The 14262-nt window shown below is 42.3% G+C and overlaps 1 protein-coding gene across 1 annotated transcript in view; it reads right to left on the reverse strand.

The window, feature by feature from the left end:
• Positions 1–3918, reverse strand: part of LAMA4 (laminin subunit alpha 4) — a 95084-nt gene extending 91166 nt beyond the window's left edge. The window contains exon 1 of the mRNA XM_026040696.1: positions 3553–3918. Coding sequence (XP_025896481.1) covers positions 3553–3753 — 201 coding nt within the window. The 5' untranslated portion in view covers positions 3754–3918. The remainder of the gene's footprint in view (positions 1–3552) is intronic.
• Positions 3919–14262: the final 10344 nt, after the last annotated feature.

Raw genomic sequence — 14262 nt, forward strand, 5'->3', positions numbered from 1 at the left:
AACTTAGCCAGCTTCAATTTCCAGGTGTTGCATATTAGGCCTTCATTTGCTAGACTGGAGAACTTGTTACATTTTTGCTGCTTGTGTAGGTACTTACACAACACAACCAAAGTTTTTTACTTAGCTTCCTTCTGGAATCTTTCATGATACTTTCTGAATGATTTTCACTAATTTATAGGCATTCGTCTTGAAATACAGACACAGAGCTGAATACTTTAGTTCATGATGGTTGTACTACTTTGAATGTAGTGTGGCTGTTATTTTGGATGGAATATAGTCCAGGAGATTTAAACACCTACACTTTGTGCCACAAGCTTTTGTTGATCAGCGAAGTAGTCCTGAAGTGAGTACCCAACATCATAGAATTCACAGAGGAAGAGGCTTYTCTGAGGGCTTCCAGGTGTCTCCATTGAGTATACAGGGATTTTAGGCATATACTTGAATACGGAGCCTGATTAAGATTGCTCATCAAGATTAGGCGCATTTTTTTAGGCCAAAAGTAGGTGGTCCGCATCCCACATAAATACTGCTTTACAACCAAGGCACCAATGTGCTTACTCTATATGCAAACCAACAGAGATACAAGCATTCATCTTACWGCAGTTTCCTAGGACCCTCCTGGAAATGGTTGCTCAATATGATCCTATACTTTGAGACCAACCACTAAAACAGTTTTTCATCCACCTAGAGTACATTTTTAATTTTGTATTCTTCCAAAATTCCCTCTGAGGTCAAAATGAATCCTGTGCTCTGTTGTATGAGTGGGTACAGCATATTGGTGTAGTATTGAAAAAGTAGTTAGTGCTCTTCCCTCTTCCATAAAGAGATTCAAATACAAGGCCCASGAAAATACCACATTTACATTAATTCTGATCTTTTTAAGTCACATCTGCAAACTCCTGTGAGTTTAGGATTGCCAAATATTGGAAAGAAAGAGGAGTGGGAAACCAAGAAATACTCACTAATGTGTTTGTTTACATTAGTTTGAGTCTCCTATTTTTCTATAGGTTCATAACATCATACTCTTAATAGTATATAAGAACATTTTGGTGGGTATAGATCAGAAACTCCCACCAACTCTATGTTAGACTTTTCAGATTTCTGAAGACATTTAAGTGGAGCAGAATAGTGTGCAGGGCAAACACCGTCCCCTACCAGTCCCACACGATGAAAAGTCATGATTTCTGACTTTCCTGATGTGTTCTTTGGCTCTAGGGMAGCATGTTTAACATTGTGGTTGACTAGCACCACAGTCCACTATGAAGTACTACGTACAGCGAGTCTGCGGTTCTGTAATCCTGCCTCACAGATCTGCTGCCTATATAATTTGGCACTATTCGACGTGACTAACAGCCTCTGTCTGCTCGGGAGAATTATAGGCCTGAGTCAATATTTAGACTAAGGAGTTGAATCAAACAGTGCTGTGTAAGGGAGTTTATACTGCGGTTCACTGCGAGCTGTGGGCTAAGAACTCAACTCAAAGAAAGGCTAATTTAGAACTGCTATGTTAAGTCCTGTTCCAAGGGTAGGTGGGCTGTGGGCAGGGGAAACTGTGAGGGGTGGAGGAAATGTTCCTTCTTCAGGTGAAAAACCATGAGAATATCACTCTTTAGCCACTATATTAGCCTCTGGATTTACAGCAGGCATTCCCAGCTCTTGCTACCAATGATATAGATGGATCTATAGGCAGCAGGTGTAGAGCCATCAGCCCTATCCAAATAGGGCATCCTCTTGTGCTTCTTTGGAAACTGCCGCTGTGGTGGGCCCTGATGGATGTCAGGGAAGGGAATGTGTAGGTAGGGAAAGAGCCTGAAGTCCTGGCTCCCCGCTCGTGGAAGACTAATATTTGCAGTTGGAATTCTTAACATGGTTATAGCAGGCAGCATCCAGTCATAATACGGGATCTGAAGGCTGCTATTGCAGGAGCTGAGGTAAAGTGTTAGAGCAAACACTAGTTACTGAATCTGTTAAATGAGAGTGTGCAAAAGAAAGTTTAGGACTGATTAAGAAGGGTGAGATTAAGATGTTCCTCCTATGTAATGGCCTATACATCCCACAGCACCTTCCTAAGATAAGGTCCAATATATTAAAGTGAAGCAATATACAGTGTGTCTTTGGGAAAACTGTACAACACGATCATACYGAGAAAGTCTGGTGATTGCTTATGCACATTGTACTCTGAAATCCAGCTACAACCCCCGTTTGGCTCTTAAATCAGGCATTTCATTTAGGGATTTTCCATTTTGTAAGCAACAGGTGGCAAYGCAGCTTCCCAGGGGCTGATCGCAGGCCAGGGAAGAGACGTACATCCCACATCATGGAGTCTCTCCAAGCGCAGGCCTGGGAGCTCCTGGGAGCTCCTACATTGAGCAGAGCTCTGGTTCCAGCTTTCTCACACAGGTCAGGTTTCGCAGCGAGGCTCTGACAGGGTGGGAAGGCGCTTCCTGAGGCTGCGCAGCTGCCTGCGAGCTCGGCGGCGCGGGGAAGGCCTCTGCTCAGCCCCGCGGTAACCACAACTGTCTGCGAGGCTTCTCCGTGCAACTCGGCACATTGATTTCCACGGTTGTTAGTTCTGGCAATTGCAGCATAGGGGGAAATATTAATCCTGTGCTATGAAAGAATGTGATCTTGATATCGTCATGGTGACATGGCTGTGCTAATCTCACCTCATTTTTGGATGTTATGCTAGAAGAACTACTCTGTCCCTTCCCATGACCTTATGTAACTCGATTTGGCTCCTGCTTCTCATCTCCCACACATGAGACATTACTGTCTCCCTCTCTCAGTGCATGCTAGAGTATTTTTTTGTTTACTCAAGCTGTATTTTTGAATAGCTCACTCCAGATGCAGCCTTGTTAAAATCAGAAGTATCAACCAATCCCAAATCACAGGGACTGTGGAAAAAATTTCCACAGTCAATTYGTTTCTCAGATCTCTCTAATTGCATTTGTCACTAATCCCCACCTCATACTTTTGGGGAAGGCTTAAAATCTCTGCAGGTGTTTTCTCTGCAGGCAGTTTTCTCTGCACATATGATTTACTATCCTTACTCCCATTAAAAAACAAAACAAAGCAAAAACTTTAAATTTTGGAGAGCGATGGCACTCAGAAAAAAAAAAAAAAACCCATAAACTTCTACACTACAGTGTCTGGCACCAGGAAAAAGACTATTCCTGGAAGTTTAAGTAAATTAAAATCCCAGGAACTACACAAGGCAAACAGAAAAGTGTTGTGACAATTAACCCTTGTAGAGCAGCGCTGCTTGGACAGGCCTGTTTAGCTATGTTGGCAGGAAAGCCAGGGACGTGCTAAGCTAGTCTCCCGGCAAAGTACAGCAGCTGTCTGCTCACAGCAGGCAGGGCATGTGCAGAGCTTGGAGTTTGAGCTGTATCTTTCTAGTCTCGAAATGCAATGTCTCTGACCCCCCGCCAAAACCCCCGGTATCACTTTAAGGATCGAATGATTAAGCTAACATTAACCAGATGGGAACTTCAAGAGAGACCGATGAAAGCGGAGAAGTGCAGACGCCGGAGAGAGAAGGAGTTACTGTACCTCGGCAAGGGGCACCCAGCTTCCCGGAGCTACTGGCTGCTGCTGCCCTCGGGTATCAGTGGCTTCTTGCACGCTGACCGCTGAGCTACCTTCAATGTCAAAATGGAAAGCGCCTCCCTCACTTGAGGCTGTGCTGGAGGAGAAGCATCTCAAAAAGAGCAATATAGGAAAAACGCGGGGCCAGGCGCAGATCAAAGCCATTTCCTCCCCTTACATCCAGCAGTGGTCTTCTAGCGTCTCGGTAACTGTTTACCCTCTTCTGCAGTCAGCCCCCCTTGGTTTAGTGATGCCTCAGTTACTTTAACTTTCGTTCAGCGTGCAGTTTCCAGATGTGGCACTTCAAGGCAGCCTAACCAGATCCTTATTAAAAAGAAAAGGAAAAAAAAAAAAGAAAAAAAAAAAGAAAAAAAAAGGAAAATAAGAGAAGTGCTTTTGCTGCCTTCCTCGTTCACTCTCTGTGCCTGTGGCTCCTCTTTTTCCCCAGAGGCTCCAGCTCAATAACATACAGATGGGCAGTGCTTAAGCGGAGAGTGTCAAACACAGATTGTATTCCAGGAAAGCACCACTAGCTCCCCAGCCACCTTATCTCCCTCTGTCAGGATGCAGACTGACGCTGCGCGCGGGGCTCTGGCTTCCTTCACATGTTCACATCATTCCCTTTTTACCTTTCGGACCGAGACCCTCCCACTCAAACTTTGTGGTTCCCAAAGTGAGGTCACCCTTTCCTCCCCCTGCACCCCCCCCAGCCCAGCCTGGACACGATCCGACTGCTCCACGCGAAGCACTGACTCTTGTGGCTGTTTGTTTAGCGTCCCCAGTGTGTTCAGCGAAAGACAGAAAGGTGCCAAATTCATTAAAAAAACACTAGACAATCACCCCACAAACACTTTTTTTTTTTTAAATAGGGGGGAAGGGAGGCTGTAGGAGGGAGAGACAGGCTGGCTGTGCCATGGGCTAATAAGGGTAAGTGGTTTCTCTAACAGGCTTCTTTCAAATCCTTTCCTTCAAGCCCACCTCTCAGCTTCTCGCCGGCTCGTGAAAAAGGGTATCGTTCACTGCAATTTTGGAAAATGACTTCATTACTCAGGCTCATGAACTTTTATTTACAAAGAGCATCTTGTACTCCTTTTTTCAAGAGATGCTTTGTGAGGCCCTGGTAACAAGGCTCGCAGTGTATGAAAGCAAGCTGAATATATTGCCCACAGCTGACCTAATTTTAAGACTACAGCCTTACAAAGGCAATGCAGTAACTTATCCTAGGTTTTTGGACAAACTCGGGATATAATTACGCTTATGTGCACCATTCCAGCTAGGGGGTCAGCACCCTGTCCTTTCTCTCTCCTCTTTTCAGAGATGTGTAACACCTTTGTGCTAATTCACTCCGAGGAGAAATTGTCTTATCAGGCTTTATTCTGGAACTTGATTCCTTCTTCCTTCTTCCCTCCTCCTCTTCCCATCTGATTAAAAATATTATGAAGCAAGGGATCAGTTAGAGAAGTGAGGGTAAAATAAAGTGTTTTGGGGTCTGTGGACTTCTGTCCACCTCCAGGTGCAGATTGTGGCTCATAAATACTGTATAAGTGACATATAAGGACTATATAACTACTAGGAAACTGCCTCTTCCAGAGAGGGTGTGGTATGAGTGCACAAGGCCATTGGAATATGAATTACTGGAATATATATTGGTGAAAACTTTTTTTTGATGCAGAAACTGGAAAAAAAAACATCAAGCAGAGCATCTGCTAGGTCTGATCCCAGCCATTAGGGAGGAGCTGTTGGACTAAATGAGAAGGAAAAGTAACTTGGGAAAGAGTTACCTAAAGTTCCTCAACTCCTAGTTGGGAAGGAAGAAGAACAGGAAAATCAAATCAACATGCTTCTGGCAGGCAGCCTTCAACAAATTCACAAAATTGGGAGGGAAGTGGCTGAGGAGAGGAGGTGGTCTGTAGATAAATGGTGTAAACTGGAAAGACAGGAAAGACAAGATGTGACTAAATGGAAAGATCTTCCTAGACCTGAAACTCAAGAAACATGTGGAAAGTGAAAACTGATCTGCTGACTACATCATACAGACACCAAGGCTGAAGGCTGACTCCTTGACTCAATATCCAATGAAGAGGGAATGTGAAAGAGTTGAAGGTGGAGGAGAGAATTAGGTGATTTCTTAAGGACTTTCTTAAGTTATGAGCTCTGAGCTCCTAGGAGGTCACTAGCTGTTACGATTTTTGCTCTGGAGAACAAGATTTTTAATTCTGAATGCACAAAACCAATGTGTAACTCTATTTTCTTGACAATTGCCTGACTGCATTACAACAAGAAGAGAGATTTCTTCAACTTTTCATGATTAAGTTATGTTTTAGCAATAACTATAAATTTTTGGGATAGTTTCAGTCAGTAAAATTTCAGATAAGAGATTGTAAAATGGTTGCTTTCTAAAGGTATATTACTGAGCATATAAGGTTTCTTTGTATCTTTCTAGTGCCTAGTGAAATGCTATAGATTCAGATTAGGATGGGAAGTATGCCAAAAGAAGGACCAGTACTGATCCTTCCATTGAGAGATTCATAGCTTTCTCTTGAATATTTAATTAATTCAATCAATTAAATGTAATTGACTTGACTAAACAACAATTTAATTGGTTTCTCAAGCCCTTTCATTGCCGAGGTAGTGAAGCTGAGCACTGCATGTGTGCACAATTTAGGCTGAGCTCCTGCAAGCACCTGTGTGAGTCACGTTCGCCCAGGTGGTTTGTAAGAGTGGCTTTTAAGAGCTAGGTGCCCAGGTGTTTGCAGTACTGTACTGGGTGCAAAAGGCAGGGTTTTAGAAATGGGACCTGCTGGGTGCCACTATGGAAGGGACCAGGATAGCCAGCACAGGGTTACCCTGAGGGACCACAGCCATGGTCAACTCTAGATCCTTAGGGACCCCCACAGAAGGGCTGTAACTGAAGGTGATGATCCCCTGAGACACCTTGAATGACCTGCAGTCATGGGTGACCTATGCATGGGTAGGGACACACCAAGGGACCTCAGCCATGCGACTGATGCCAGGGAAGGGACTCCCAAGGGGATTGCACCCTGTGGATTGTCCCCACAGGCTTAAGGACACACACGAAGGACTGTGGCCATGGGGACCCATGGTGGGAAAGAGATACCCTGGGAAACTGGGGCTGCATGTGATCCACACCAGGTCATGGGCACCCCAAGGTGCTGTGGCTGTGGGTGACCCACTCTGGGTCAGAGGAGCAGTAGGAAGGTGGGAGAAGTAGAAGAAAAGCATAAGAGGCCAGAAGCATCAGAAAGAAACCACCACGCACCAAGCCTGACCTCCTGCACTGTCTGTCACCTCCCTGGAGAGACTGGGTGGGACTGAGCAGCCTTGCACAGCACTGTTTGATACAGCAAAAACCAGAGGAGTGGAGGCTACGAAGCAGGGAGGAGAGGTGCTGGACTGAAGTTGACCCTGGGAGTGAGGAATAAGGGGGTTGCCAAAGTGTTTGTTTAACTGCTCATCTTATTTTTTTCCCTCAATCTGTATCAGTACCTGAATTTAATTACCTGAATCGTTAATTAAAATGTTACATTAATTGGCAATAAATTAAGTGAAATTCCCCAAGTCAAGACTGTTTTGTCCACGAATATGAAAGTCTTGCCAAAGAGGTGCTTAATGAAAAATGTTTAACCAGAACAACTATGAACATCATTAGCCTTGCTCAGCTGAGTAAATTGCTAATCTGCTGCCCTGCCCACTCAGTTCATTGACTTCAGCTTTTTTTTTTAAGTATGTATCTGCTTTTACCAGCCCAAGAAATACCATCGAGGATACTTAGATTAGAAATTCACTCAGGAGAGCCTGATAAGTATTGGACTTATATGTATGTTGCAGGTAATAAAAAGGACTTCAGGGCATGGTAAAGGCCTCCTAGCTTGTACAGTAGGACAGAGTTTTTTAATAATGCAAAAATCTTGGGACACAATCCAGAGAGCACAAAATATCACTCTTTAACCAGGTAAAGGTTGCCAAGTGTTACTTATCACATCATTTTATCTAAAATTGCAATAAAGACATTAATATATCCCTGAATACAGCTCACAACCATAATTTACATCACTTTATTAGAAAGAGATAATGCTCTGATTATCTTGAAGATCAAAGTCTTAAAACGAGGAAAATCGTTACTTAACATCTTTGGAAAATTAGATCCTTTAAAAAATCTCAGAGTGGCCCAAGGCATTAAAAATCCCAAATTACTCTGGAAAAAAATCTCAGTTTATGAATCTGTATGGGGAAGGAAATAAAGATAATTTCAAATGGCAGGGCTATTACATAATAAATTATTGTTATGCATTATCAAGAAATGCACACTTCTTTGCAGCTCACATGATCTAAATCTTTCTCCAAGTAATTATTTTTCCCATACCAGAATAAGTAACCCAAGTCTTTTGACTAGTTAATATTGTACTAGTTAATGTCAGTAGGCACTGTTATGCTTTGCTTTCCTATTGTTGTCAGTGTAATAGGTGGCTGAATTGGGTACCAAAGCAGTTGCTTTGTAGCTTTAAAATACTTTATTCCTTTTGGGAAATCTCAGACTGTAGAGATACAGAGCAACAAGAACAAAAAGGTGCATCAGGAGCTTATACAAGCCTCTGAATGTAAAGCTGTTCTGTGATGGACTGGCAGATATTATATGGTTGTGCTATGTAAATAATCTCAGATATGGGATGGGAGCAACTCAGATATGAGAGTACAATAACAATACTTTCTCCTTCTATTTTCCCAGTATTCTCTCCTTTTTTTACCAGTTATTCTTTTTTTCAGACTCTCTAGCAATTGATTTTGATTCGCTGTGATAGGTGCTAAGACTAGTGAAAAAGAAAGGGAAGAATCAAATGGATTCGTATTGCAAATAGCTTATTCTAAATTAACCCATCTCAGGCTGTTGTGTGTGGGGCACTAATGGTTTGTCAGGCCCCAGGGGGAGGTCTGCAAGGAGTCTGTCAAGCTCTGTTGCAAGTAGTACCAGTTAAACATTTGATAATGATGCATGGCGGTCCAGTGCAAATGTTGACAGATGACTGATACTGGTGATGCAAATTGTTTGTAAGCAGTGCTCAGAATACATTTACCTAGTGCAGGCTAGAACATATGAGCAGTAAATCTATATATCAGCAAATGAATAAGCAATCTACAATGTTGACAACAGGTTACTACTCTCAATTGGGAGGCAGTGTGGAGTAATTAGTGCCTTAGTTTATACCAGCAAGAGACGCTAGGTAATTCGAAGTTAAATGGTCAAAAATGCACTTTTCTGTATGCATGTAATGCATTTTGAACTATGTCATAGTTGGGAAAGTCTAAATTTTCAGGTAGCAAATAGAATTTTTGCTGTAGTGTGAAGGAGAGTATATTCAAAAAAGAGCCCTGAAGCCTTCAGAATGTAGATCTGATCCAAAGAAGCACAAGCATGTTCCCCTTTTCTCTGCTATGCTAGTTAAAGGCATCATCTAATGAGTTTCCCATATGACAAGCCAGCAACTCTTCAACACTGAGATCTGCCTGATCCCGCACGGCTTTAAACTGATCTGTAGTGTTTCTCTTCTGCCTCAGTACATCATTACTGCACATTTTCTTTTCCACTGCAGAACTCTTCATATTCAATTAAGCAAGCCAAAGTCTTTTGAGCCTGATGAGCGTGCCATGGTTCTTAGTTCATGAAAGGCAGATTTGTTTACTGAGGAAGATTTCCCAGGATTTCTACCTCCAGAGTGCAATTGGGTGGGAAACAGCTGGCTGATGGACTTTCTTGGTAAAGACATTGACCTTGGGAACTGTATGGACCTTGCAAGTTCCATATACGAGGTCCATTGCACGAGAATGAATTACAGTATTGTGTAGAACTGGATAACTTGCTTGAAAAAATCTGACATTCGTTGGTTGCTAAAAGTTAATTAGATTTTGAATAATGGCGTTCCCAGTCCAATATTATCTCCCAGACACTAACAAATAACAGCAACAATATTTTCWTACTTTTTAAATATGAAAGTCTTTCAGTGCTTCTGGATACTACTAACTGAATCCTGTTAACTGAAAACTGAAAACTGTGTCCTTTATCCTAGTATATCACCCTTGCAGTAGGATGGTGTGAACTACAGAGGTGCTATACTCTTATAAATGTTAACTGCTTCCCTCTTTAGGGATCCTATGGTTGTCTGCTCTGAGACAAATCTCTTTGCAAATTACTGCCAAATTGAAATGCAGTAGGAGCTGTTAGCCTAACTCCAGAAGGAGTTACAGAAGGGTGCATGTGAAAAGAAAATGCCATCGCAAGTAATGTKGCATAAATGGCAAAGATTCAGTAGTCTTAAAAAGAGTGAATTAGAGATGGAGCTGGAAAAATGAGGGCAAATGGCTATTTGCAGAGATCGAGACTGCTCTTTCTGTGTTCTTTGGATGAGCTGCTTAATCCTGTTATTTCCTATCGCAGATCCTATGACGAGAGGAACAATGTAACGTTCCAGTTCATTCAGCTTCTTGTGACCCACTGTTTGGCTCCGACAACTTGGCTTCCATCTCCAACACCTGATATTTCCAGATGGTGTCCCATGTAGATTTTGGACATGTCTGCAACTGCTTATCTTTTGAAATCAAATAAACCAAGACAAATCAGTTCAGTCTGTGCTGGCCAGGAGTGCGATATCTTTTGCTAGAGCAAAATAAAATGTTAAAAGAAAAAGTTCCAAAACTAAATTGTAGATGTTATTTCTCCAATGGAAACATCCATAATTGCATTAAATACCGTTTTTAGGTTTGGGTAAGTKTGGAGAGAGTATGTTTAGGAGGGAACAAAACAGCTATATTTTGCTCAACTGTGATAAAGTTTAACATCAGTAGGTAAGTTAATAAAGACCTGGAATTGTGTGACATATGGTGAATGTGTTAGATCTTATTGTTACCACCACCATGTTATACAGTTCTTACGACTTCAAAAAAAATTCTTCATGGTGGAGTCCTCAAAGCTGCAATGGTTCCCTTATGAGGCTGCCCTCTTCATCTGGTGTTTCCTCTGCCTGAATTTGCCTTTGCTCCTTCAATGAAATACTGGACAGGAGAGATTATCAGCTCTTCAGGCCAGCTCAGGAAGATTTTACAAAAAACACTAACAACAACAACAGCAACAATGATTAAAGAAAAAAGCCCTGAGTGATTTATTCCTAATCCTCAATCTGCTTTTGGGACTCACATTCTGATAAGCTGGTGTATTTAGTCATTGCATTCCTGCATGGTGCAGCATTTCCCTTTGTTTTTCCCTGTTATTATGCTTTGAGCAGCACTGACTGTTGGAGTCTTCAGACGTTTCCCTTTCTTTCTCAGGTTGTTTGTCTAATTCAGACTACATATTCCTATTTATTTTTATTTTTTAATTCTCCGCTCTCTCCAGGGAAACTTCTCCACCCTTCCTCGTTAGTACTTTCTTTGATCGTAATAATGGAACATTGGCTAAAGAAAACAAGTTGCATRAAACCCCACACTGAACTCCACCTCCCCTCTAGACGTCCCTGTAAAACAGCCTGCCAAAACTGGAAAAACAAACAAAACAAAACAAAAAACCCACCCAAACCCCAGAAAACTGGCCAAAAACCTTCCCAAAAGCAAACATTGCTTAGCCTTGCCCAGGATGTAGAGGCACACAAAAGCAGTTGGCCTAGTAGACTGCCAAAAAGCTCCACTGGCTCCGGCACTGTCAGCACAGAGACCTGTGTCRGGTCTCCTCAAGTTTATCCTACACAGTCATGAGAGCCAAACATGTTCTGGGGGTCAGAAGGGGCTGTTGCCTACAGTTAACAGCAGAGAAGTCAATCTAAGACAGAGATATCTCAAATAACTAAAAACACTGGCAGTGTAATCGCAGCAGTAAAGCAGTCAGTGCAACTTGTTTTCCTGGTAGTTGGGTGGGTTTTGTAATCTCTTCTGAGCTCTGGGCTTACCCTGACATGTGCTTTGTGTTGGATATGGCAGAGAGATAGTGGTTTTGGACGGGTAAAAGCAATCTTTTCCAACCTGGGAAGTCCCAGAGAAAAGCCTTCTGGCATCGGCCAGCTCTCACTGCTCAATCATTCCCTTTTTAAGCAGTGCATCAGTTTTGAAATTGCTCTGTGCCAGCAGAGCTTGAAAACAGCCTTAGTTGGCCTGAGGAGCAAGCCTAAAATACAGGCTAAAACGTCTCTGCTGCAATGGAAATAGGAATGTAACCCTGTAACACAAACACTTCAGAAAGACAGATTCAGTACATTTATATCTGTGTAGGTTTTTACGTCATACATACTGCTATATGATCTGCTGGGGAATAGCCTTGTCTCTCAGTAGTTACTGAATCCTTGCTTTCTACAAGTACTGTTTGGTGTTTGTTTCAGTGGGGTGAATGTGCTCGGTCTTAGATTATTAGTTTTAGATGCTAAAATTGCTTCTCCTGAATGGCTCAATAAGCAATAGCTTTGATTGCACTATGGCACCTCTTATCTTGACAGCTTAATTTGTTAGTGTCAAGCCTGCAGGCACTGAATGAATGTTCATGAAGTCTTGACTACCTGATGAAGGGCACCGGCAAGTATGATGCCATTAGCTGAACTCATAGCTAACAATGGACAGCTGGAGCACTCTGTTTTTTTTTCTAAAGAGCTTAATCAAAGGCATCRGAATAATAGAAGCTCTCTAAATGAGAAAGGCACTGAACTAAGACAGTTAATTAGATTTTTTGAAATTGTGTTGTTTATTATACTTCCCATTTGTCCTTCATATTTAAATTTCAGTCRCAAATGAACATAACTGTACTGTTGATTTCACTTTAATCAAAAGAGTTTCATTTGCATAATAAACTGAAAATATGAATATGAAATGAAGAGCGGTAATAAGTGAAAATGCAAAGTCTCAGTTTCACTGTTCTGCAGGATTTTTGTGGCCTGTCTTATCAGCGAAGGTGTTTGAAAGTCACTTTCACACATCTTGGACACCATTTTTTAGATTTTCTATTCTGTTTTTGTATTTCTTTAGTGATTTCTGCCATGGCCAACTGCTGGATGGAGCAGAATAGCAAAGCAGTTCTCTTTGACAGGACGTATAATACCAGCTAACCCAGCTTGTCTGCTAACAGAAGGGCTGTCTGAGCAGCTGGCCCCTGTCCCACTGCCAAGAAATGCTGACAGCAACAGCTACAAAATTTCAGCTGTTAACCTGCTCTGCAGCAAGACTTGATAGCTAATGAATTGCACAAGTGCTACCCGGATCTGTCCAGAACTGAGGAAAAAGAACAGCAGCTTTGGGGTGTCAGCTGCTTTGAGAGAGTCCTTGCACCACGGGAAGTTTTATTGCAAATGAATGGGGCATCTTCCCTCTGCAGTGAAGTTGTCTGGCGTGGTAACACTCACAAATGGTGCTTGTGTTTCTGTGTAAAGCAGAATTGAGTTCAGGAGACACATTTTGGAGTTGGCACAACGTGTTTTGCTACGACAGCAGCCAGCCTCAACAGAGCCAACAGGCAGCCATGTGCATGCATGTCGAAAATTCGCTGATTTAGTTGCCTAACCACACATAGAAAGGAATCCTGGTAGCTCCCTAATTGCCAAGCTGCTAGCTATGCAGTCAGAAAGCTCCAGATTAAAACAGTCCCTTCAATTTTAAGGATTTGCTTTCATAACTGTGAGAGAATCCATGTTGCTTCATCCACTTTTGTTAACCTGAAACTGTTTGAGAGCATATAGACAAGCCTTGTGTAAAACTCAGGGCAGRTCAGTGCTATGAGGCAACTGTCCTGGGGACACAAGCTCTCCTATAACCAGAGGCAGTTGTTTCTATTCAGATTTCTCAGGTAAACTTTGCCTGAAGCAGGAAAAGTCTTCTGCCTTTAATGARAATCAGAAGTTGAACTTGATGGCTTTTTCCAATAGAAAACTGTTAAGTTCAAATGATACGATTGCAAATATGATGTGGTGAATTTTAAAAGTAGATCCCCTACATATTGCTGAAAACTGCATTGCCAGGACAACATACTGCCTTGGGGCCAAGCTGAGTGCATCTCATCTCTGCAGTTCTGACATTAAGATTGAGGTATCCTGGGATCCCGATATTTGGAGAATAAGGGGCTGTTTAGATACCTTTGGGAATCTTTCCTTTGATTTCTCTAAGCTCTGTACTGTCCCCAAACTATTCTTTTGGCCAAGCTGAAAGCTGAGAGCTTCTAGAACATTTTTGAGACGTGTATGCATGCTAGGTTGGAAATACCAAGTGGACTCCAGCCCCAGCTTTCCCCCACCATCCCTGCAGAAGTCACTGCCAGGTGAATGGAACAAGCCAAACCCAAACATCTGCAGGGGGAGTGTAGTCAGGACCAACCGCCTGACCTTCTGACAAAAGCAACAAAATGGAAAACCAGTCACTTGGCTAGTCCTTTAATCCTGCATACTTAGGCATACTCAGACTTCTCAGAATCTATATTTATTTAAAAACTGTTGGTGGGTGTATTCCAGTCCTCCTGGACTGGAGTCTGCCATGYCCTTCCAGCATGTATATCATGTCTCTACAGTATCATCAATTATCCTGGTAATTGATGGGAGATCCAAATGAGGCTTACGTAGGTAGTATTATTCCGTTAACTCCAGCCAAAGTGGCAAGAAACAAAGTACTTAATATATTTTTGCTTAGCACCAATTTAAG

This window comes from Nothoprocta perdicaria, unplaced genomic scaffold, assembly GCF_003342845.1.
Source record: "Nothoprocta perdicaria isolate Ctin4 unplaced genomic scaffold, notPer1 scaffold_261, whole genome shotgun sequence".
NCBI lineage: Eukaryota > Metazoa > Chordata > Aves > Tinamiformes > Tinamidae > Nothoprocta > Nothoprocta perdicaria.